We start from the raw sequence: 22,103 nt of genomic DNA, 5'->3' as shown, positions 1-22,103 counted from the left end.
ACATGTGTCGTTTCTGTGTTAATTTTTCTGTAATATTGATGATAATAATAATAATAGTAAGAAACGATGGATGTGTGTGTTTACAATGGTTTGAAACTGTTGGCAACATTTTGCAACAGATGACAATTGTAATGTAACGTCGTGAGTCAATACACAATAGCATTTATTGCACTACTTTGCAATACGGCTCGTAGCTTCGGAGCCATTGGCAGTAATAGAAACCGCCGCTTGTATCTTAACGTGTCTCATTCGAACCTGTCGCTAGACCATCCGTGGGAAGCGGTACCTGTGTCAATTCGAGCGACAGACTAGTCAAGCCCATAAGAATCTAAATAAACTACATTAAATATTATTTAATTTAGTTAAAAGTCAATACTGACCTTTGTTACTAAAAAAAGTTTGTGTAAAAATCTCAGCTTTCTAGCTGGCATACTTTCAGAGTTAGAGAAAATTACGTAAAACACCCCAAATGAATTTGTAAGATTAAAGTCAGTTAGGATGCATAACAGCTTGTCTTACGTGGAATCATTACTGAAGCTCACAGCACGTTAGGTCAATTTGTTTAGAGTTTCATAATTAAAAACGTTAACTATTTGGCATTTTTCGTAATATAAAATTCATAAAAGATCAGTATTTATTTAATGTGTTGTTTTGTGAATAAATGAGAATGAGTGAGAGTGTGTATCTTGGACATACGAAAGAATTCAATATTATCTCATGTTACTCCATTACGTAACTGTGTCTTTAGGCGGTCGCCGGCTAACTATCGGACTTGCAGATCATGTTAGACGTGTTCGTCTACATTATGAGCAAAATGAAGAAGTTACTGGTTTCTCGTGTCCGGATTGTATTGTCGTGAAAGCAGTTGCATTTAGGGACAGATTGTGAAAATACGAGCTTTGTGAAGTGATCTGTTGGAAGATAAACGCGTGTGAACTTTCGGCCTTTGTAGAATTCCGCATGGCATGTTTCATACCCGTTTATGGAATAGGTGGCGAGCAGTTTCTTTATTATAAATCCACTGAAAAAGGACCGAATGTGAAACTCGTATATTGTAGCACAGTAACGACTGTAAATCGCGTAATAATTCGGGCCGGACTTAAGGGAATCTCTGGCTGCCTTGCGTGTGTCCTGAGTCGTCTGAACTGTGAGCTGAGGGGAGTGACATTATTCGTTAATTAACTACGGGCTGATGGCAAGTGTTTGTTTTGAACCTAAAAAAAAGAACTCGTTTGGAGAATTCTGATAATTTTCTAAAGAGATGAAGCAATCGTCCTTCACCCGAAATTTGTTATAAAGTATTACAGGATAGCTTGCTACCAGAGTTTACGCGGACTTTGCAAACGTAAGTATTGACAGTGTTTTTCTTCAACGCCGCTTTTTACATCGTCTGGACAGTATCTACGTATACAGAGAAACGGGCTGGTGATCAGACACCGTACTGAGGTAGGTGGATATTTTGTAGTGCACAGTACGACGAGAGACAGTGATCGAACAAGTATGCCACCCAAGTAAACCCGCCCCGCTGCAATAAGTATACTGAATCGACAACAGTTGTGTGTTTTTGCATGTCGTAGTTGATTCTTGGTGTGAAGGTACTTTAACACTACCGGAAAAACAAACTCGAGAAGCACAGAATGCAAGCTTGATGGCGAAGAGTAAAGGATTGTTGTTGTTGTACCGTCAGTGGATGGAATAAGTTTGTTTCCAGTCAAGATTCACAGCGCATGCCTTGGACAATCCGTGTGTTTTGCAGATATTTTCAGTGGAATACACATACAAAGATAAATTGGGGGTAAGAAATGAAACAAAATGCACTTTCGCCCGTATATGAAGAAGGCATGTGCGCTGAGCAGCCGAACTACAGACAGTAATGATACAAATCTTATCTACCCAAGAGCAGCTTTACCGGTAGCCACTTACAGAAACGCATTTTCCTGGCTAAATATTATATTTCTAATGACTTACATCACTTTCATATTTGTAAATGCTCAACATCACATTTTATAACTATTTCCGGTAGAGATCTGTAAAATATTACTTGCGTTATGTAAACTTCACATTAGTGCTCATTACGCTACCTGTTCTTTCTCAAGTCACATTATTCTAAAAGCAGGGTAGTTACTCTGAAACAGCTGAACAATAAAACATCAAAATAGCGCCCATTTCCTAATGACTCTGTAATCAGGTCGGAAATCTCAATTCTTGCTGCTTTCCTTTTAGCTGATATTCGAGAAACTTGTCGTTAATCTGCTGAACCGCTAAACCAAACAAAAAGCCTTGTTAAATTTCTACGAGTAGGTCAGTTGACATAATAGTACAAGAAGTGTAATCGCAGTTGCTAATACGGATAGACTCCAGCTGTAGAATGGAGTGACGACTTTGCAGTTCTGGGCCGGACCAGAAGTCGAGCCACTTGGCGCGAGCCGTCCCCTGAACCATTTCGGGTGTCCCTGCACGCTTCACGGCCAGACGCAAACTTACTTATGTCGTGTCCGTGTGTCATTAAACTTGCTCGTAAACTTGCTGTAATTCCCGTACATGGGAGAGATAATCTAAAGTCGCTTGCCTGGTGTCGACGGGTAAATACGGTATTGCAGAGGCTGTGTTTATATGAACTACGATGCAGTATTCGTACTGCCTAGAATGCAGCCACCGCAATATCGACAGAGTAATAACCTCCGCATATGTAGTGCTGCAAATCAGTAACAAAACAGTCTTTCTGAACGCGTCACGAAGCACGCGGTGACGCAGTCTTGCTCAGCACGGGCTGCACTCTCACAGAAAGCAAACAATTAAAATGGAACACGAAACAATAACAAGCAAAAATTCGCGGGTAAGTGTTACGAGGATAACCAAGAAAAAATTAATGTGTAGTGTTCTGGACCTTATGTGAATTCAGCTATAACGTATTGAAACATCCGTAGAAAATCAAAGTTTTTAACCCGCAAAGATTAAATACCTATACAGAGATTAACGAGAGCAAGACACGCTTTGCGCAAGGGGTTTAGTTTTAACCTCTCATCACAATATTTAAGATATATTACTACCGATAATAATAATACAATATCGCCAGAACAACAGAGCAGCAGGTGCTACGTTACGTGCAAATTTAAGATTGTTACCTTTGTTGTTTTACTGATAATTACAATTTTCCTTGGGATAGCCAGTTTTCATTTTTCTATTAATTATTCCACCTTCGGACACGAAAAAACTTGAACTTTAGGCCATGTAGGATAATTTCTCTTATACCCAGCCAATCAACGTGTGCACGGCATTTTGTTTGTTACAAACACAAATTTGTAATGTGCATCGCACGAATAAAATTGAAAGCAGTCGCACTGTACAATACTGACGTGTTCCCAACGAGACTAGTCGTTTGCTGTTTTTATGACTGTGGTGTCACCCAAGGGCGTGCCGAGGATCTGAACTAGGTGGGGGGGGGGGGACGCAGGTCATACTAGTCTCAGGAAACAAGGACTCGAGACAACAAACAGCACTTCTTATTAAATAAAACAGTAAACCAGTGAAAAACTGCTTTTAATAAACATTTTAAATACAAGAATGTACTTGTTCAATCCGAGAAAACATGCAACATTTCTTATTAAATAAAACAGTAAACTAGTAAAAAACTGTGAATATATCACTATCAGTGATTGCAGACCGAGCGCCGCCACACGGCAGGTCTAGTCTAGAGAGACTCCCTAGCACTCGCCCCAGTTGTATAGCTGACTTTTCTAGCGATGGTTCACTGTCTACGTACGCTCTCATTTGCAGAGACGACAGTTTAGTATAGCCTTCAGCTACGTCTTATGAGACGACCTAGCAAGGCGCCATATTCAGTTACTGTAAGAACTATCTTCAAGAATGTATTCTGAACAGATATTGTGAATCATGTACCGTCAATAGCGATGTCCATCATCAATGGATTAAGGTTAAGTATCAAACTAATCACGTCCGCTTTCTGAATTCTCATTCCTTATCATGTTCCAGACCTCACGTCATTATAGTTCTTCCCTCCTCACGTTAGCCTGCTTGAGCATTTCCGCCTCCTCTAGTAACACGGTGTTGGCTCTTCTGCTAACACAAAAATTACTACCCTTGGTATACTCACCATGCCGTTCGCAGGTAGCGGACGGGCCTTCTTAATCTAGGTGGCGTTGCCATTGCGCCCTTTTACGAAATACTAGGAAAATTTAGTCGGAGAAGTTGGGATTCTCCCTGTATACCGTCATTAATGAAACATTGGCTGTGCGGTGGATTGTGCCGCGCCTCCTCGGCGCGCAGCCTGGCCTGTCATGAAGTTGGTACACTAGCGCACGCCGAGACACTTACTGTAGTAGAGCCAGTCGGCGATGGGCGAGACGGCGATGCCGCACTTGAAGATGCTCTGCTGGGAGCCCATCAGCATCGCCGTCACGTAGCCGCCGTACCCCCACCCCCAGACGCCGACGCGCGTCTCGTCTAGGAACTTGAGCTCGTCTAGCAGGTACCTGCGGGCAAGGCCAACATGTGGACAACTAGTCGATACAATTGAAAAGCATCGTCCAACACGACAAAGATAAGTATGTTCGGAGCAACAATACAGGAACGTTCATGGAACTGATCCAAAATGTCAATTTTTAATTTATCTTTTATTTACTAGTAGAACTCATGGGCAGTAAGTTTCCAAAGTTTCAAAGATGAAATCGAATCAGAAGTGCCTGAAAAACAATTAAATGCGCGACGAGACCTTCCAGCCACGCCCACGTTTTGAAAAAAAAAAAAAAAAACACTTCGCTAGCTTGGTGAGCAACGATTCCGTGGATTGCATTCACACGGAGAGCCTTCCAAACTGTATCCTGAATGATATACAGCCCACTTGCAGGTTTCTGGCTTAAAGGTTCTGAACTTCTAGAAAATGTGTTCGTGGCAAAACTCAGAATCAAAATGAGTCTCTAAATTCACTAATGAGGAAACGATGCCCTAAAACAAGATTTTGCTCTGCTATAATTGTCAGAATTGCAACATATGTTGCAGTTGGTGTTCAAAATGTTTCAAATGGCTCTGAGCACTATGGGACTTACCTTCTAAGGTCATCACTCCCCTAGAACTTAGAACTACTTAAACCTAACTAACCTAAGGAGATCACACACATCCATACCCGAGGCAGGATTCGAACCTGCGACCGTAGCGATCGCGCGGTTCCAGACTGTTGCGCCTAAAACCGTTCGGCCACTCGGCCGGGGCATTTGGTGTATTTCATGGCGGGAACATATGGGAAATGAAGGTGTTATAGAGAATGGGCTTTAAGATAGGAAATTTCACTCAAGACACCTTGAGAAAAATTGATTTACAGCACCCTTCTGTAGCTGCAAAGTCAGTTGAAGACCCGGTAAAGGAATGAAGGCAGAAAACAAGAAACCAGAACAGAAGCCTCGAAGCGAAAGACGATCCTAAGAACAAATCTGGAGCCGTCTGAGAGGTGACAGAAGAAAAAACGTTAGGTTGAACTTTAAATTGCCTTTCCTAAAAATTATGTTTTTTAGGGTTTATGTACCTTTTTCTCAGAATCTATTAAGTCTAGAATTATGAAATTTTGTGCACTTACTTTTACAAACCCAATAAATGTTGTCTCAGGAGTAAATTTTGAAATTCTGATAGCAAGCTCAGATACGGGGTAAAATGCTTGGCATGATTTTGTGTTATACTTACAAAGATCTCATTAAAAATAATTAAAATTCTCCTATTCTATATGTTCAATACTATTCGCAAAGTTATTAAACAGAGAAAATTTTGTAGACATTTCTTGAATAGTTTCCGAGAAAAACGTACATATATTATATTTTGAAAATAAAATTTTTAAATTCCTAGGTCTGTATCTCCACAATATCGACAGCGCTGAAGACATCGGCGCTCAGGTTCATGCCACGTTTATTGAATTTTAGAAAGGCGTTTGACCAAGTCTCGCAAGGTAGTTTAATAACAAAAAGAGAACAAAAAAGCGCGAGCCTACCATGCATTGGACCAAATTAACGACTGTTTTCAAGACTTCCTTCCAGATAGAACTCAACAAAAAAATGGTTCAAATGGCTCTGAGCACTATGGGACTTAACATCTATGGTCATCAGTCCCCTAGAACTTAGAACTACTTAAACCTAACTAACCTAATGACATCGCACCGCACCCAGCCATCACGAAGCCGAGAAAATCTCTGACCCCGCTGGGAATCGAACCCGGGCGTGGGAAGCGACAACGCTACCGCACGACCACGAGATGCGGGCTAAAACTCAACACGTCACTCTTAACGATACAGGGTATTAGCGGTATAGGTACAAATATTCTGATAATTGGTACCGTAATACGTACCAACTTCAGCGTGTTACTTGTTTTTTCTCTGTGTCTATCAGTCTTTTCGCAAACACGTCACATAATTTACTACCTGATGTTTTCCACACGCTCGTAATTGCACGACAAAATGGACTGCATTTGTCAGTACAACTACCCGTTTCGGGTCAACGCATCCGAATTTCAATACTTGATCTCCAGCCGAAGGAAAAAAAAAATAAATAAAAAAAATTAAAAAAAAAAGAAATGTCAAAGTAAGGGTTACTTGAACCATGCGCACTTGGCTGTACCTAAAAACACAACTTATTACTCGGAATGACTGTTATTTTTGATGTGAAAATGAAATGAATACTGAATTAATGTTGTTCAATTGACAGTGCTCAGTCATCAATAAAAATACCTGCACTTCTCTCCTAATACGCTGTATATATAAATGGTGTTGCCGGAAGCTCCATAAGGCTATCTTTAAAAAGATAGTGACGCCAGAAAATTGTAGCGATTTGTAGTAAGTCCTGCAGATGACTGACAAATGGTGCAGTGACTACCAACTGACCCTAAACGTCAATAAATGTAGCATACTAGGCATATATAAGAGAAAAAGTCCGCTAATCTGCAATTACATTATTCGTGACAAAGTCCTAGAGACAGTAACTACCGTAAATTACCCAGAAGCAACCATCTCCAGCGACTTTAAGTGGAATGACCATATCAACAAATAACGAGAAAGGCCAATGCTAGACAGAGATCATAGCAAGAACCTTAAGAAAATGTAATTCATGCACGAATGCCATTTCGACTGGAGTCCAAGAGCGGAGCGTTTTGTCAGGGGATCGTTTAGTCGGCGCCAGACGGAGATGCACAACAAACTCCAGTGGCAGAAGCTACAAGAGAGGCGTCGTGCGTCACGCAGGAGTGTGATGAACAACATGTTATTTCCGACTTCATACGTCTAGCGAACTGATGACTACGAGAAAATTCGAGAAGTTAAAGCTAATACGGAAGTTTACCGAAAATCATTCTTCCCACGCGTCATTCGCGGATGGAACAGGGAAGAGGGGATCAGTCATTGGTACCGCAAGTATCCTCCGCCACACACTTGAGGAATATGGATGCAGCGGAAGTGCCGTCTTCACTTGTTTGCTTTAACAGAAACAGAAAATAACGCAGGAACATCGAAATATCTTACGAAAAAAGGACATGTGCACATCCTGTCGCACTTGATCAGCAGGATAAGTATCAAAAATTCACATCCCTCATCTATGATTGCCTCCTACCTCCAGGATATTGACAGTATTTTACTTCTATCGGGAGTCCTCAAGGAAGAAAGGAATATTTGTTGATGTGTGCCCCGGCACCAGTTGTTGGTATAGCAATAACGCTATGGAAGTCACCTTGCAACAGTATTCCTTCAAATATTTCGTGAAAGAACTACGTAACAAGATAAACGCTTGTCTGACTGTTGCGAGGGTTTTTCTCCTCCTTGAAGTTGTCGTCTTATTCGTTTCGGAGGGGCCCCGCCTTCCACTCAACTTTTCCAGTGAAATGACGATGCCTACTGTTACTTAGTAACTGGTGGAGGTAGGTTTACAAACAGGGTTTATTATCCCAATTACAAATCTGTTTAGCATGTGTACGATAATAAACTCATATAACCATATAACAACGTAATTAACTCTTTTGTGGTGTACTGACCACATGACCCTCCGTATCCGCATCCAGCGACACCTATCGGCTGAGTATGACAAGGCGGTCGGTCGGTACCACTGGCCGTTTCGAGACCTGTTCTTACGGTGTTTGGTTTAGTTTGTTGACTCTCTTTACCATTCCGAGTCAAAATTCATTTCGCTGTTACACATAGATCTCCTTAGTTGAGTGCCACCAACCTGCTGGGACGCCACGAGCAGCCGTCCGACGCGACTTGGTGAAAACTGGTAATAAAACAGTGAAAGCGCCTCCGTGAAGAGTGGTGGTATAAGGTAAGACCCAGAACACTTATGTCGTGTGCTGTGACACTGGATGCGGCTAGACTCGGTAGAGTGGAGCGGAAAGCGGTGCACACGGCGGAGGAAGCTAAGTAGGTAGACTTTGGTGTGACGATACAATCGCTTGCACTTAGGGCGAGTGAAACTGAATGGCATGATACCGACTACCCCGCCCGTTCACATTCAAATGGACAATTTCATTTTTCATTTAGGTTTTATTATGCACATCTCTGTTTAAGCTACTGGGTTTTCATGTTGTGATTTTTATCACCTATTTGATTTGTTTCCTCATTTCAATGTGCTCATTAATCTTTTAAAATTCGTGTTAGCATACTTTTCTACTCACCTTTCGTGTTGTTAACATAACTTTATACATTTTTTCTCCTATGCTGCATTTAAAAGATGTCAATTTGAATGGGAACGGGTGGGCTAGTCACTCTAATGGCGTTTATCTCGAGTCGTTCTAACAGACGCCCATTGTATCGTCGCAATAAAGCCTACCAACTTCGCTTCCTCGTTCGCGTGCGTCGCCTCATGCTGTGCGCTCGCCTGCGGTGGTCGCCTCCGCTCTACCCAGTATAGGTGCACTCGGGATCGCATCACGAGCCACAAGTGTCTTATACCACGTCTCCTCAACTGAGCAGTTTTTCTGTTTTAGTGGTTGCCATGGTATTGCGACGTATTCCCTTCTCGCTTTTCACCGTTCTATCCCGACCACTATCGGAATTTTAATAATGATGGTCCTCATCCGTTTACACAGTGTTACATGCAGAGTATGTAAACATAAACTTTAAGCTCACTTCACTTACTTGTTTTCAGTAACTGCACCTGATGATAGGCATTTGTTAGCCCGAAACCGATCGTCAATCCATACTGATACGTGTCGCCGTGGGCGCCAGTCGCTTCTCTGTATTCATTTAAGATCTTTGCGACTGACTCTGTATCGTCTGCCTGCAGTTTTCCTCTTTGGTCGCTTTTCGGCTATTTACGCGCACGTCGCTATAGGTAGAGGGCTGGTTTTGGTCTGTTGGTTGGCGCTCCGGTGTGCAGACTGGTTGCCGGTGGTCGCTCTTTGCGCTCTCTCTGCCTCTTTCTGTCACGTGGGCAGTGGGGCTGCTGACGGAGAGGTGCGTGCAGTCGGGAGTGTGTACGGTGTCTAGCGAGAGGGCGATTGTCTCGTCTGTGCTGCTAAACGGTGTGTACATGTGAAGGTGGCTTTGGACTCTATCAGTCTGCAACCAGATACGCTACAGAATCAAACGTTTTTGGACGTACATGTTATCTGTTTTGTGTTGACCATTGGTGCACAACTTATTGGACAGTGGTTGGGTGTGTGAATGAGATTTGCCTGTTTTTGACGCACTTGAGATACGGGAAAGGAGTGTGTAACTAAGCTCGTGTCTGTGCACTCCGAAATAACCAGAGGATCGATTTTCTGGTAGTTCTTTCTGCCTGTTGCTATTAAGTGTAATCCACCTACAGTGCATTCTTTTGTAAAATTAAGAGACTTAGGTTATGACATTATTTTTCTTCTTGTGTGTGATTATTTTTTAGAATGATAAGACAGAGTGTGTGTTCTGCTTTCTACACATTATGCAGTGTTCTCATGGTGAATATTTATGTATCGTGGTTCCTGTGCAAAGGGCCCCTTGGCGGGGGCTAGTTTGAATTGTAACCGATAGCGCGGTCGCTGAGTTTATTAGTTGACTCCAGTTCTTCGGCGAATTTCAATTGCGTATTTTATGATTTGTTCCTGGTGATACCGAGGCGTCCGTCTTTCCCTTTCCACCGTTCCTTTCAGCTTTCATTCAGGCTCGATCTGAGTTGTAGTTTTCGCGCACTTCTGATGTGTCGTTACTTGTGACTGAAATTTTGTAGTACCTGAAAGATGTCTTTCATTTTACTGGGTTTTTAATATCTTATTGAGAAACAGAAATTGTGAATTGTTCTGCTCTTATATCTTCAAAGGTGTCCTGCTTCTCTGGGAGTATGCCTCAGTAAATTATTTTTTGTTTGTATGATTCTTAAGTTTTAATTAAAGTGGGTTTTAAAATTATTTATTATTTGGGGGTGGGCTTTGACGCCTGCAGACATTTTGACTGTTTAGTAATCGTTTCTAATTCTAGGTCAATTATGTATATTATTCCGGGGTAACAGAAGTTTGCTGTTGCCGTGCAGTTGTTAAATAAAAGCTATCGGAAACTACAAGCCAGAGTTTGCGTCTGATTGTTAATTATTGCCTTGTCTTTGTTGAGTTGAAGTCTCCTTGAGCCTGTGCCCCACGTCACACTAATATTATAAATGCGAAACTAGCTCTGCCTGTTACGTTTCCACGAATAAACAGCTGAACCGATTTTGATGAAACAGGGTATCGAGATAGCTTGAAAGCCGAGGCAGAACATAGGCTACTTCAAAAAGTGTGTAGTAAAAGATATTTATTGATTTCAAGAATAGAGCGCTAAATATGGAACAATAATTATTCTTTGAAAAAGCTGTTCACTCTTTGACTTACGAATTTCCTCATAGTTGTAAACATGTCTTTATTGTTTGATTTGTTCTATATAATACACTTCAACGTAACGAGTACAATACTTATATCATCCTCAACGTGTTTGATCCGTACTTCTACTGAGCGAGGTGGCGCAATGGTTGGCACACTGGACTCGTATTCGAGACGACGACAGTTCAAACCCGCGTCATGATTTTCCGTGATTTCCGTAAATCGCTCCAGGCAATTGCCGGGATGGTTCCTTCCCCATCCTTCCCGATGGAACCAATGATCTCGCTGCCTCGTCCCATCCCCCTAAATCAACCATACTGATATTCTAATCACAGTCACAAGCCAGTCGCATTTTAACTGCGTCGGCCGTTGTGGCCGAACGCTTCTAGGCACTTCAGTCCGGAACCGCGCTGCTGCTACGGTCGCAGGTTCGAATCCAGCCTCGGGCACGGCTGTGTGTGATGTCCTTAGGTTAGTTAGGTTTAAAGACTTCAAAGTTCTATGGGACTAATGACCTCAGAAGATAAGTCCCATAGTGCTCAGAGCCATTTGAACCATTTTAACAGGAGAGAATCAAGGATCTCATAGCTTCTGGGATGCTTGAAGCCCCACAACATTGACCTCATTTAAATGCAAGGACACGTCGTGCCTCTATATATACAACGTGGGAGACTTTTAGTGAGACTGCGTTTACATATGATATACAGCCGCAGCTGCGGGTAGCAGGCAGAAGCGTGAGAGCAGCTGACGTTATTGCACCTAGAAATGTTATAAAATTCGCACTGAACCGAATTACAAATTATTCTTTTTCTTTATTGGTCACTTTAACGCTATTTAATAATTTTAAGAAGTCAACGTTTTGTTTCAGCACCGTCAATATCGCTCATCGTAACAAAACTATTGATAAGCGTAAACAGCTCGTGGTCTTTTGGTTAGCGTTTCTGACCCTTGATTGCAGGGTCATGGGCTAGTTGGGCTAGTTTCGCAGCGGGGTCCGATTTCCTCCGATCGAGGCTGTGTACATGTGTGTGTGTGTGTGTGTGTGTGTGTGTGTGTGTGTGCGATTTCTGTGTTTTGTCTTCATTATCATCGACGTGCAAGCCGCTGCATTGGCGTCAAATAGAAAGACTTGTACTAAGTGGCTGAACAGTCGAACGGGGTCTCCTGGCCATTAAAGACATTCGCACATTTCTTTTTGCTTTACTGATATGGGAGGGCAACTGTGGGTAACAGAAAGTTTAAAAATAAAAACCTTACAACTCAAGCGGTGATTTCTGTGTCTGTTACAATTTACAGACAGCTGCAGCTCTGCTTACCACCATCTGTGGTGATACTGGAATGCCAAAAAAAAAAAAAAAAAATAAAATAAAATAAAAATAATGGAATCATTTTCCGTCCAGCACAGATGGCACGGGGGTGGAAGTCTCTTATGAACAGCACGTTACAAGGCATGCCTGATACGCTCAAGATTGTTCATGTATGGGGAGTTTGGTGGCGGGCAGAAGTATCTAAATTCAGGAGAGTGTACGTAGAGCCACTTTGTAGAAATTCTGGACGTGTGGGTTGTCGCATTGTCCTGCTGGAATTGCCGAAGTCCTTCGGAATGGACAATGGATATGAATGGATGCAGGTGATCGGATATGTGCCACCTGTCAGAGTCGTATGTAGACGTATCAGGGGACCCATATCATTCCAACTGCACACGCTCCACACCATTACAGATCCTCCAACAGCTTGAACAGTCCCCTGCTGACATGCAGGGTCCATGGATTCATGAGGTTGTCATCAGACCCGTACACGTCCATCCGATCGATACAATTTGAAACGAGACTCGTACGACCAGGCAAAATGTTCCAGTCATCCAAAGTCCAATGTCAGTGTTGACGGGCCCAGGTAAGGCGTAAAGCTTTGTGTCGTTTAGTCATCAAGGGTACACAAGTGGGCCTTCGGCTCCGAAAGCCGATATCGATGATGTTCTGTCGAATGGTTCGCACGCCCCGCATTGAAACCTGCAACAATTTGCCGAAGGGTTGCTCGTCTGTCGTTTGAACGATTTTCTTCAGTCGTCTTTAGTCCCGTTCTTTCAAGATCTTTTTCCGGGTGCATCGAAGTCGGAGATTTGATGTTTTTCCGCATTCCTGATATACACGGTACACTCGTGGAATCCCCACTTAATCGCTACCTCGGAAATGCTGTGTGGCACCGCTCGTGCGCCGACTACAGCATCACGTTTAAACTCTCTTAAATCTTGGTAATCTGCCATTGTGCAGCAGTAACCAAGCTAACCACTGTGCCGGACACTTGCTGTCCTATATAGGCGTTGCCGATCGCAGCGCCGTATTCTGCCTGTTTATATATCTCTGTATTTGAATACGCATGCTGTACCAGTTTCTTTGGCGATTAAGTGTATAAAACGCTGCGCTAAGAGGACCACATAGCAGGCTTGGAATAATACCGCGCCACTGGGTATTCTTGAAACAAGGGCTGGCGGCTGGCGTTGCAACACAGCATAGGGATACCGCCTCCGGCTGCGGGCGGCGACGGCGGTCAGGGGTCGCGGCGCGACTTCTGGCCAGGAATTCGCTGCGGCGAGCGGCGTGGCCCGGCCGCCTTTGCATTACAGCCACTGAATAATGGATGCGGCCGGCACCGACACCACGCGGCCTCCGGAAGGGGTCCACCAGATGCCGCCACACGCCATTCCTGTCGCCCACACTGCCTTCTTTGTCCCTAATTAACTCCCGTGTGGTCTCAGGTCCGTTTCAGAGACATTTCATTGGTCATCCTGTTGTTTGTTCCAAACATCAAAGTAAAGCTGCTGTCCCCGACATGATGGAAACATTTCTTACCGTAATCAACTACATCATTCTAAGGGACGATAGCAAACTGACAGTAAGCTTCCGCAGAAGCTGCTATCTTTCATATTTTGTCTTATGGATCAACGCAATCAGGTAATTGCAATATTTCTTGATTGCCGAAAAGCATTACATGTAGTTTATCAACGGGTTATGAAGTCCGCACCCGGTAGCTGAGTGGTCAGTGCGACAGACTCTCAGTCCTAAGGGCTGGGGTTCGATTCCCCGGTGGTTCGGAGATTTTCTGCGGTCAGGGACTGGGGGTTGTGTTATCCTAGACAAGAAAAAAGAGACATCTTAGAGACGGCACAGCGGATACTCATCCGCATCCTACACCCGTACTACCATTCTGGCGCCAAAGTGGCGTCAAATCGAAAGACTTGCACCCGGCGAACCGTCTACCCAACGGGTGGCCCTAGTCACACAACTTCAAAAAAAAAAAACGGGTTATTAAAAGAGAAATTTGTGAATGGCGTGAGGATTTCTTAGCCATCGTCATCATTATAGTAAACAATCGTAATGGAATGGGTTTGTCTTCCACTCATGTCTGTGTCCGATGCTAGAGGTACACAGTTTGCCGATGTAATGACACCTGGTCCCACGTGGAGCAGCTTGTGTCCTTCCATTTCTGCTCAGCATTTTCTTTTCAGTCGGTGTTTTCGGCTGTATTATTCAAGATGAAGTGCCCCGCAGTGGACTAGTGATCTCCAGGATGAACGGTCAAACACTGTTAACATTAATGTGACACATCTTCGTGATAGCCTTGATTACATCCTTAAACCGTTTCCTCTGACCACTCACACAACTGAACTTGTTTACTGACCACGTGGACAACACGCCCCAACCATCGTAACTGGCTTCTTAAAACCATCGGTTCTACGTGAACTGCATCCTATGTCCATTTTATCTGGGATCTTAAACCCGTCGCTTCTGTGCGGGTTGTGTATGTCTGTGCAAAGATACTAACATTTGTGTGTCTGTCTTACCCTTTTTATATGCAGAAGCATCATCAGGCGTCACTGATGATCTTAAAGAAAGGAGGTAAGATTGGTTATAACATCCCGTCGACATTGATGTCTTTAGAGACTTAGCACAAGCTCGGATTGTACCAAGGGTGGGGAATGGAAAATTGTATGAAGGATGGGCGAGGAAATCAGCCGTGCCCTTTCAATGAAATCATCCCGGCATTTGGATTAAATGTATTCGGAGTTGCGAATATGGTCAACCATCAACTGTGTAGTGGAATAGCGACAGTGAAAATTTGTGCCGGACCGGCACACGAACTGGATCACCCGCGGTGTCTTGCCATTTGGCTATCCGTGCATGACTCATGGCCAGACCCAAAATTCCGTATGTCGTCAACCATGCGTCTACAAGCTGTACTCGTACATCCATTATGTATATTCTCGTACATGTGAGACATTTTACTTGAAAGTCGCTTGCCTGGTGTCGGCGAATAAATACGATATTACAATCTCTGTGTTATTCTCAATTACGATACAAAGTTTCTTTGAAAGTGCATTGCAAATATAGACAACCACAAGCTATGAATTACGACAGTGACAATTTGTGCGGGTTCGGGACGCGAACCCGGATTTCCCGCTTATCACGAGCCGTCTGGCATACATTTTTAATGTCGTCATTCCATTATGCAACTGGTGGTTGTCCATATTCGCAAGTGCGAATACATTTAATGTATTTCCTAACTCCTGTAGTCGCCGCAGTGCCTATTCCTTTGGACACACATGTGTGTTCAAAGGAACTTTGCATCGTAATTCAGAATAACACAGGCACTACAATATCGTGTCCTGGCATTCACCTAGAGCGATTTAGGGAAGTCACGGAAAACCTAAATCTGGATGGCCGGACGCGGGTTTGAACCTTCGTCCTCCCGAATGGGAGTCCAGTGTTCTAATCACTGCTAATGATTTTGTTCCAGCTTTTTAATATGTCGTATGTAACATGTCCAGGATTCAGATCCATAAGGCAGGCTGAGATCCGAGGATCTTTGTTGCAACACTTACATCGTGACAGCCAAATACTCGAAACCATAGTTTCGAATAGGATTCTCCATCACTGTTAATTCTGTGCTGAACTTTGAATCTGTACTTGCAATTCCTGAGGGGATGCTACCAAGGTAAGGAAAAATGTTAACTACTAGAACACACTCCATCGACATCGATACTGGCACTGATATTTCTCCGTCCTTCCCGAGGTGCTGACTGGCGACGTAACAGTGTATTACTGGTGTTCTGTTTCAGACCAATATATTTGTATGCTGCGCTGGATGCATTCAGGACTAACCTTATTCCTCATTAGGACTGAGCTACAAATACCTTATATCAGCGTAATGTAACTCAACTAACGCTGCAGAAAATGTTGAAGTTCATGGTTTTGGACGGTTCACACTAAGCAGTTTCCCATCCATCGCGCAAGTTAATTGTATTCGTGGAGCTGGTCAAAGAGGACTTCTTGATAGGAGCAACGCAGTATTTTAATGGTAAAATCTAACAAAGCTCGAAGCCAAATGGAATCCCTACCAGTTTACATACAGAATCTGTGGATGAATTAACCCCCTCTTTTTACCATAATATGCCGTATATACAATTGTTTTCTTTAAAATAACTAACTTTGCCCAACAGCTGAAACGAAGTGTCTACAAGATGGGTAGCAGTAAAGATTCTCAAAATTACTGTCAAATATCGTTGATACCCTCATGTCATTGGGTTTTAGAAATTATTCCGAGCTCAAACGTAATGAGGGCTCTCGAACCAATTGACTTTCTCCAGGCAAACCTGCAGGGATTTAAAAACAGTCATTCATGTGAAATTGATAAAGTAAGACGAGTACCCCAAAGGAGGATATAAGATGAACATCAACAAAAGCAAAACGAGGATAATGGAATGTAGTCCAATTAAATCGGGTGATGCTGAGGGAATTAGATTAGGAAATGAGACACTTAAAGTAGTAAAGGAGTTTTGCTATTTAGGAAGTAAAATAACTGATCATGGTCGAAGTAGAGAGGATATAAAATGTAGACTGGCAATGGCAAGGAAAGCGTTTGTGAAGAAGAGAAATTTGTTAACATCGAATATAGATTTAAGTGTCAGGAAGTCATTTCTGAAAATATTTGTTTGGAGTGTAGCCATGTATGGAAGTGAAACATGGACGGTAACTAGTTTGGACAAGAAGAGAATAGAAGCTTTCGAAATGTGGTGCTACAGAAGAATACTGAAGATAAGGTGGATAGATCACGTAACTAATGAGGAGGTATTGAATAGGATTGGGGAGAAGAGAAGTTTGTGGCACAACTTGACTAGAAGAAGGGATCGGTTGGTAGGACATGTTTTGAGGCATCAAGGGATCACAAATTTAGCATTGGAGGGCAGTGTGGAGGGTAAAAATCGTAGAGGGAGACCGAGAGATGAGTACACTAAGCAGATTCAGAAGGATGTAGGTTGCAGTAGGTACTGGGAGATGAAGAAGCTTGCACAGGATAGAGTAGCATGGAGAGCTGCATCAAACCAGTCTCAGGACTGAAGACCACAACAACAACAAGACGAGTACATCGTTGCAGGGTTAGTATTCTAGTTTTTACAGGGCTCTACGTGAATTCTTTACGATCAGAATAACGCTGTAAGCACACGGGGCAAAAAACCAGTCACTCCGGAAGATCGGACGCTAACGCTTTGTTAAGGCTGCTCTAGCCTTGATAATGGACGGCAGCTAAGCAGAAAGTGTACCATGTTCAGCTGTACCTGCTCACTGGTGATTAGATCCCGCAAAGCTACAAAAATATGGGGGCGTTCTGATTGCTTCGTTTCATCTGGTGTTGCAATCCGTTCTAGATATCTTCTGTAGGATTAAGGTCGAGTGATTTAGTATGTCAGTCGAGCTGCCACAGAGAGTCAGAGAGTTCGTCAAAGTAGGAACATAAGCGTGCAGCCATGTGAATTCAGCTGTTGTCATTTGGAAGATAGGAGTGTCCACAGCATACTCATCATGAAGATGTGGAAGAAAGGGCAACGCTTGGTCCCCGAGAACGCTGAAATAAACATCCTGGTACACTTTCACGGTAAACTGAACGAGTGGATGCAAGTCACGATACAACCCCCTCACCCCCACGCCGTCGAAAGAAAAATCACAGAAGCACATCCAGCGTGAACTATACTCTCAATATATTGGTTAAACGCTTCATTCAGCCGTCGGCGCACAAAACATCGTTAGAAAAGAGGGGAAGTCGCGACTCTCTGACCACACTTCATCATGTCAGGTACTGTCCAGTTTCCATGTTGCCTTGTCCATCGAAGACGTGCAGCAGTATGTGTGTATGTATGGGCGATGGTCCTTTGTAAGGCATTCCAATACAAATATCCATTGCATGCAGTTCACTTCGTAGTTTTCGCTCTGAAGTTGGTTGATATCCTCAGTTACAACAGCAGTTTATGTCGAATTTGAAACAGATTTCTCATTGGCAAGGCGTGATGTTCATGTTTCGCCACACCAACAAAACTAAATAGTGCTTCATCGAAGACCTAATGCCCCAAAAACTTAACTATAAAATCTGGATGACATCTTTGATTATTTGCTTCATACCTATATTCGTCCAGACATCACCTTTCTACCTATCACAACAGCCGATTTGAGTAGTAGGTTTGAACAGAAAACTAACTGCTCTGAAGCATTCCAATCTAAACTGGACGCTCAGTTTTACTCTTTCCATACCAAATGGTTCAAATGGCTCTGAGCACTATGGGACTTAACATCTAAGGTCATCAGTCCCCTAGAACTTAGAACTACTTAAACCTAACTAACATAAGGACATCACACACATACATGCCCGAGGCAGGATTCGAACCTGCGACCGAAGTGGCCGCGCGGTTCCAGACTGACGCGCCTAGAACCGCTCGGCCACACCGGCCGGCCTTTCCATCCCAGCGTAGCTCATCTGATAAAAGACATTAAAGTGTGTTCAATCTGAGACTTACGTTAAAATGAGAAGCGAGAAGAAAAATACTCCCAAAAACGCGGGACACACAAAATTACGAGCCGTGATCATTAAGTACTGAAACCCATTTTTTTTCTCGGCAAGTTTCGGTTCAAAAAATGCGGAATTTGCTGTGGAACATCGTGGAATATTCCCACTTGGACCTCTACAATTTCATGAAGCTCCGATAGGTGGCAGCGCTATAGGCATCCTTCAAAATGGCTGCAGAACTGGTCGTCTCTATTGGTAGTGTTGACACACACCGTCAGGTGGCTTGCGGAGTATGGATGTAGATGTAGACACACTCGTCCACCACTTAGGGCACTTAAAGATGTGTACAAGTTGGATGCCTCTCCGCCTGACAGAAGACCATACAGAGCAACGAAGGACGGTTTGTGCGGAGCTGCTTGCGCGTTGTGACGCTGATCGTGACAACTTTTTGTCCAACTTCGTCACAGGCTAGAAACATGGGTTTATCACTTCGAACTGAGAGCGAAACGGCAAACCATGGAGTGGCGCCACACCACCTACACTCCGAAGAAAAAATTCAGTGCCGCACCTTCAGCAGGTATAGTTATGTCGACGGTCTTCTTGTATTCTCGAGAGATTATTCTGTTTGGTTTCCTCCGTCATGGTGCAACGATACACTCTAAAGTGTATTCTGCTACCCTCAGGAAACTGAAGAATCGATTTCGGCGTGTTCGTCGCCACGAACCTCTGTCACTCCGTGACAGAGCAAAGCCTAGTTTCTTTTATCGTTAAGTCGACCAGACATGCTTTGTCTACCCTCATGTGCGTGGAAAGCTGGGAGAATTTTTCAACCGCATTAGCAGCATCCATGATAACATCAGATTCACGATGAAGTAGAGCCAGATAGGTCTTACCTATTCTAGACGTCCTCGTCCTCCGGAAAGAGGATGGGCGTCTCAGCCACATCGTTTATCGGAACACCGCCCCCCCCCCCCCCCCCCCCTCCCGCGCACAGACCGATACCTGCCTGCTACCAGCTGTCACCACCCTTCGCAGAAAAGTTCTGTTCTGAGGACATTGGTGCATCGAGCGGAAGCCATTTCATACGCTGATACCCTTCCGGGGGAACTGAGCCACTTACGGAAAGTAACCGCCAGATTTCGCAAGCCATCTTGCCGAGGAAACGTTTGTAGCAGACCTCCAAGGAGGGCACGAACAAGCTTGCGTTCTTGCCGTTCTGTTGATAAATAACAGGAAAGATTAGCCGCCTTTTAAAGAAGCGCAACGGTTTTTAGAGCACCGGCTAAAATTTGACAGCTAATGAGGCCTGTGAAAGACGATGTTTGACTCAGAACGCCAGGAATACCGCGCGGGTATGGACAGTTTTATATCAGACAGACTGTACGTGATATTGAACAGCGCCGTGTGGAACACGAGACATGTTTTCACCTGCGGTGTCTTGAGAAAACAGTGCTGGCGGAACATGCTTTAATGAACGGACACTGTACTGCATTTGCAGAGACATCTATTATTACGCGGGCTACTAGTTTTTGAGACAGTGTTATAAAAGAAGCGATCGAATTAAAAATTTCTGACAACACCCTCAATAAAGACGGCGGCCTGCAGCTAAGCCCAGCTTGAATCCCGACCATCGGAAAGTTTAAGTGGGCTCGGCAAGCGCACAATGAAAACATTACCATATAAGGCGCTGGAGCGAGCACCAGTGACGTCGCTGAAGACAGCGCGGTTGTATTAGGACGGCAGCAGCGATCATTCGACAGTCACTACTTGATAACGGCCGAGGAGAACGCGGGCGAAAGCTCGTGGATTTTAAACCACTGGACGAGGCTGGAAGCCCGAGAAAATGTTATCAATAAATCAAGAAGTAAATGAGCTATATTAGGCAAAGTTATTGAATTGTCATATTGGAAAAGAGAACTGAAAATTCTTTGGCAGGTCTCTATTTGATGTATTTGATGTGTAAGTTGCATAAGCAACCCGGATGTGCACATCACATCCAGAACTCAGAAGATTTCCTGCAACGACTGGGCCAGCAACACATCACAGACACAGACATCATGGTTAGTTTCGATGTGGTGTCTCTCTTTACATGTGTACCACTGAAGGAGTCACTTGAGCTTATTGGAGAGAAGTTCCATGGGGCTCTTCTTGACCTATTCAGGCATGTACTGACCTCGACGTACTTCCTATATGGGGGTCAGTTTTACGAACAAACAGAAGGGGTGGCGTTGGGCAGCCCTCTATCACAAGTTGTGGCCAACCTATTTATGGAAAGGTTTGAAGAGGAGGCACTCTCTTCAGCTACATATCAACCCAAGTGCTTTTTTAGGTAAGTGGATGGTACCTTTGTCATCTGGCCCCATGGTAGAGAGAAGTTAGATGAGTTCCTGCTACATCTGAACTCTTGCCATCCAAACATTCAGTTCACAATGGAAATGGAGAAGGGTGCACTACTTCCGTTCTTGGATGTTCTGGTGAAGAGAAAAGCAGATGGCACATTTGGACATAGTGTGTACCGCCGGCCGCGGTGGTCTCGCGGTTCTAGGCGCGCAGTCCGGAACCGTGCGACTGCTACGGTCGCAGGTTCGAATCCTGCCTCTGGCATGGATGTCTGTGATGTCCTTAGGTTAGTTAGGTTTAAGTAGTTCTAAGTTCTAGGGGACTAATGACCACAGCAGTTGAGTCCCATAGTGCTCAGAGCCATTTGAACCATTTGAACTATAGTGTGTACCGCAAACCTACGCACACTGACTTATACCTACAAGCCAGCAGTTGCCACCATCCGGCACAGAAGAATGGAGTGCTCAAAACACTGGTCCACAGAGGACAAACTCTGTCAGATCCTGATAGTCTGGCCACAGAAATAGAACACTTACAATCAGTGTTCAGCAGGAATGGGTACTCCTCTAGAGATATCCAGAAGGCACTTCAACCGGCCAAAGGATCCAAAAGAAGAACCAAAAGAGGCAAAGAAGACGGCATACCTGCCATATGCCGGACCTATCTCTGCCAAGATCAGCAGGATTCTCCAGAAATATGACATCAAGAGCATATTTTGCCCACCCACCAAAATTGGGGCTATGCTGGGGAATGTAAAAGATGACCTGGGGCTACGCAAGCCAGGTATTTACAATATATCATGCCAGTGTGGGATGTCATACATTGGCCAGACCACCAGAACTGTGGACATCAGGTGTAAAGAACACCAGAGACATACCAGACTCAGGCAGGCAACTAAATCAGCCATAGCAGAGCATTGTCTGGAACTTGGTCATTCAATGGATTACAATCACACCAAGATTGTGACACAGACCTCAAGATTTTGGGACAGTGCCATTAAAGAAACCATTGAGATTAAGGTCACAGACAATCTAATCAACCGTGACTCAGGATACCAAATCAGCACTGCGTGAAATCCAGCGCTTGAGCTTGTGAAAACTCAACGCAGGACACTCTGGGAT

At 43.8% G+C, this 22,103-nt stretch overlaps 1 protein-coding gene across 5 annotated transcripts in view; it reads right to left on the bottom strand.

Moving 5' to 3' along the window:
* Nucleotides 1–22,103, bottom strand: part of LOC126272339 (inactive dipeptidyl peptidase 10) — a 1,336,959-nt gene that overhangs the window by 23,149 nt on the left and 1,291,707 nt on the right. For all 5 annotated transcript variants that reach the window (XM_049975128.1, XM_049975129.1, XM_049975132.1 and 2 more), the window contains exon 16: nucleotides 4,336–4,493. In XM_049975128.1, coding sequence (XP_049831085.1) covers nucleotides 4,336–4,493 — 158 coding nt within the window. The remainder of the gene's footprint in view (nucleotides 1–4,335; nucleotides 4,494–22,103) is intronic.

The sequence above is a fragment of the Schistocerca gregaria genome, chromosome 5, assembly GCF_023897955.1.
Source record: "Schistocerca gregaria isolate iqSchGreg1 chromosome 5, iqSchGreg1.2, whole genome shotgun sequence".
NCBI classification, from domain to species: domain Eukaryota; kingdom Metazoa; phylum Arthropoda; class Insecta; order Orthoptera; family Acrididae; genus Schistocerca; species Schistocerca gregaria.
The sequence above is the reverse complement of the archived record's forward strand: the minus strand, read 5'-3'. Positions and strand labels throughout refer to the sequence as shown.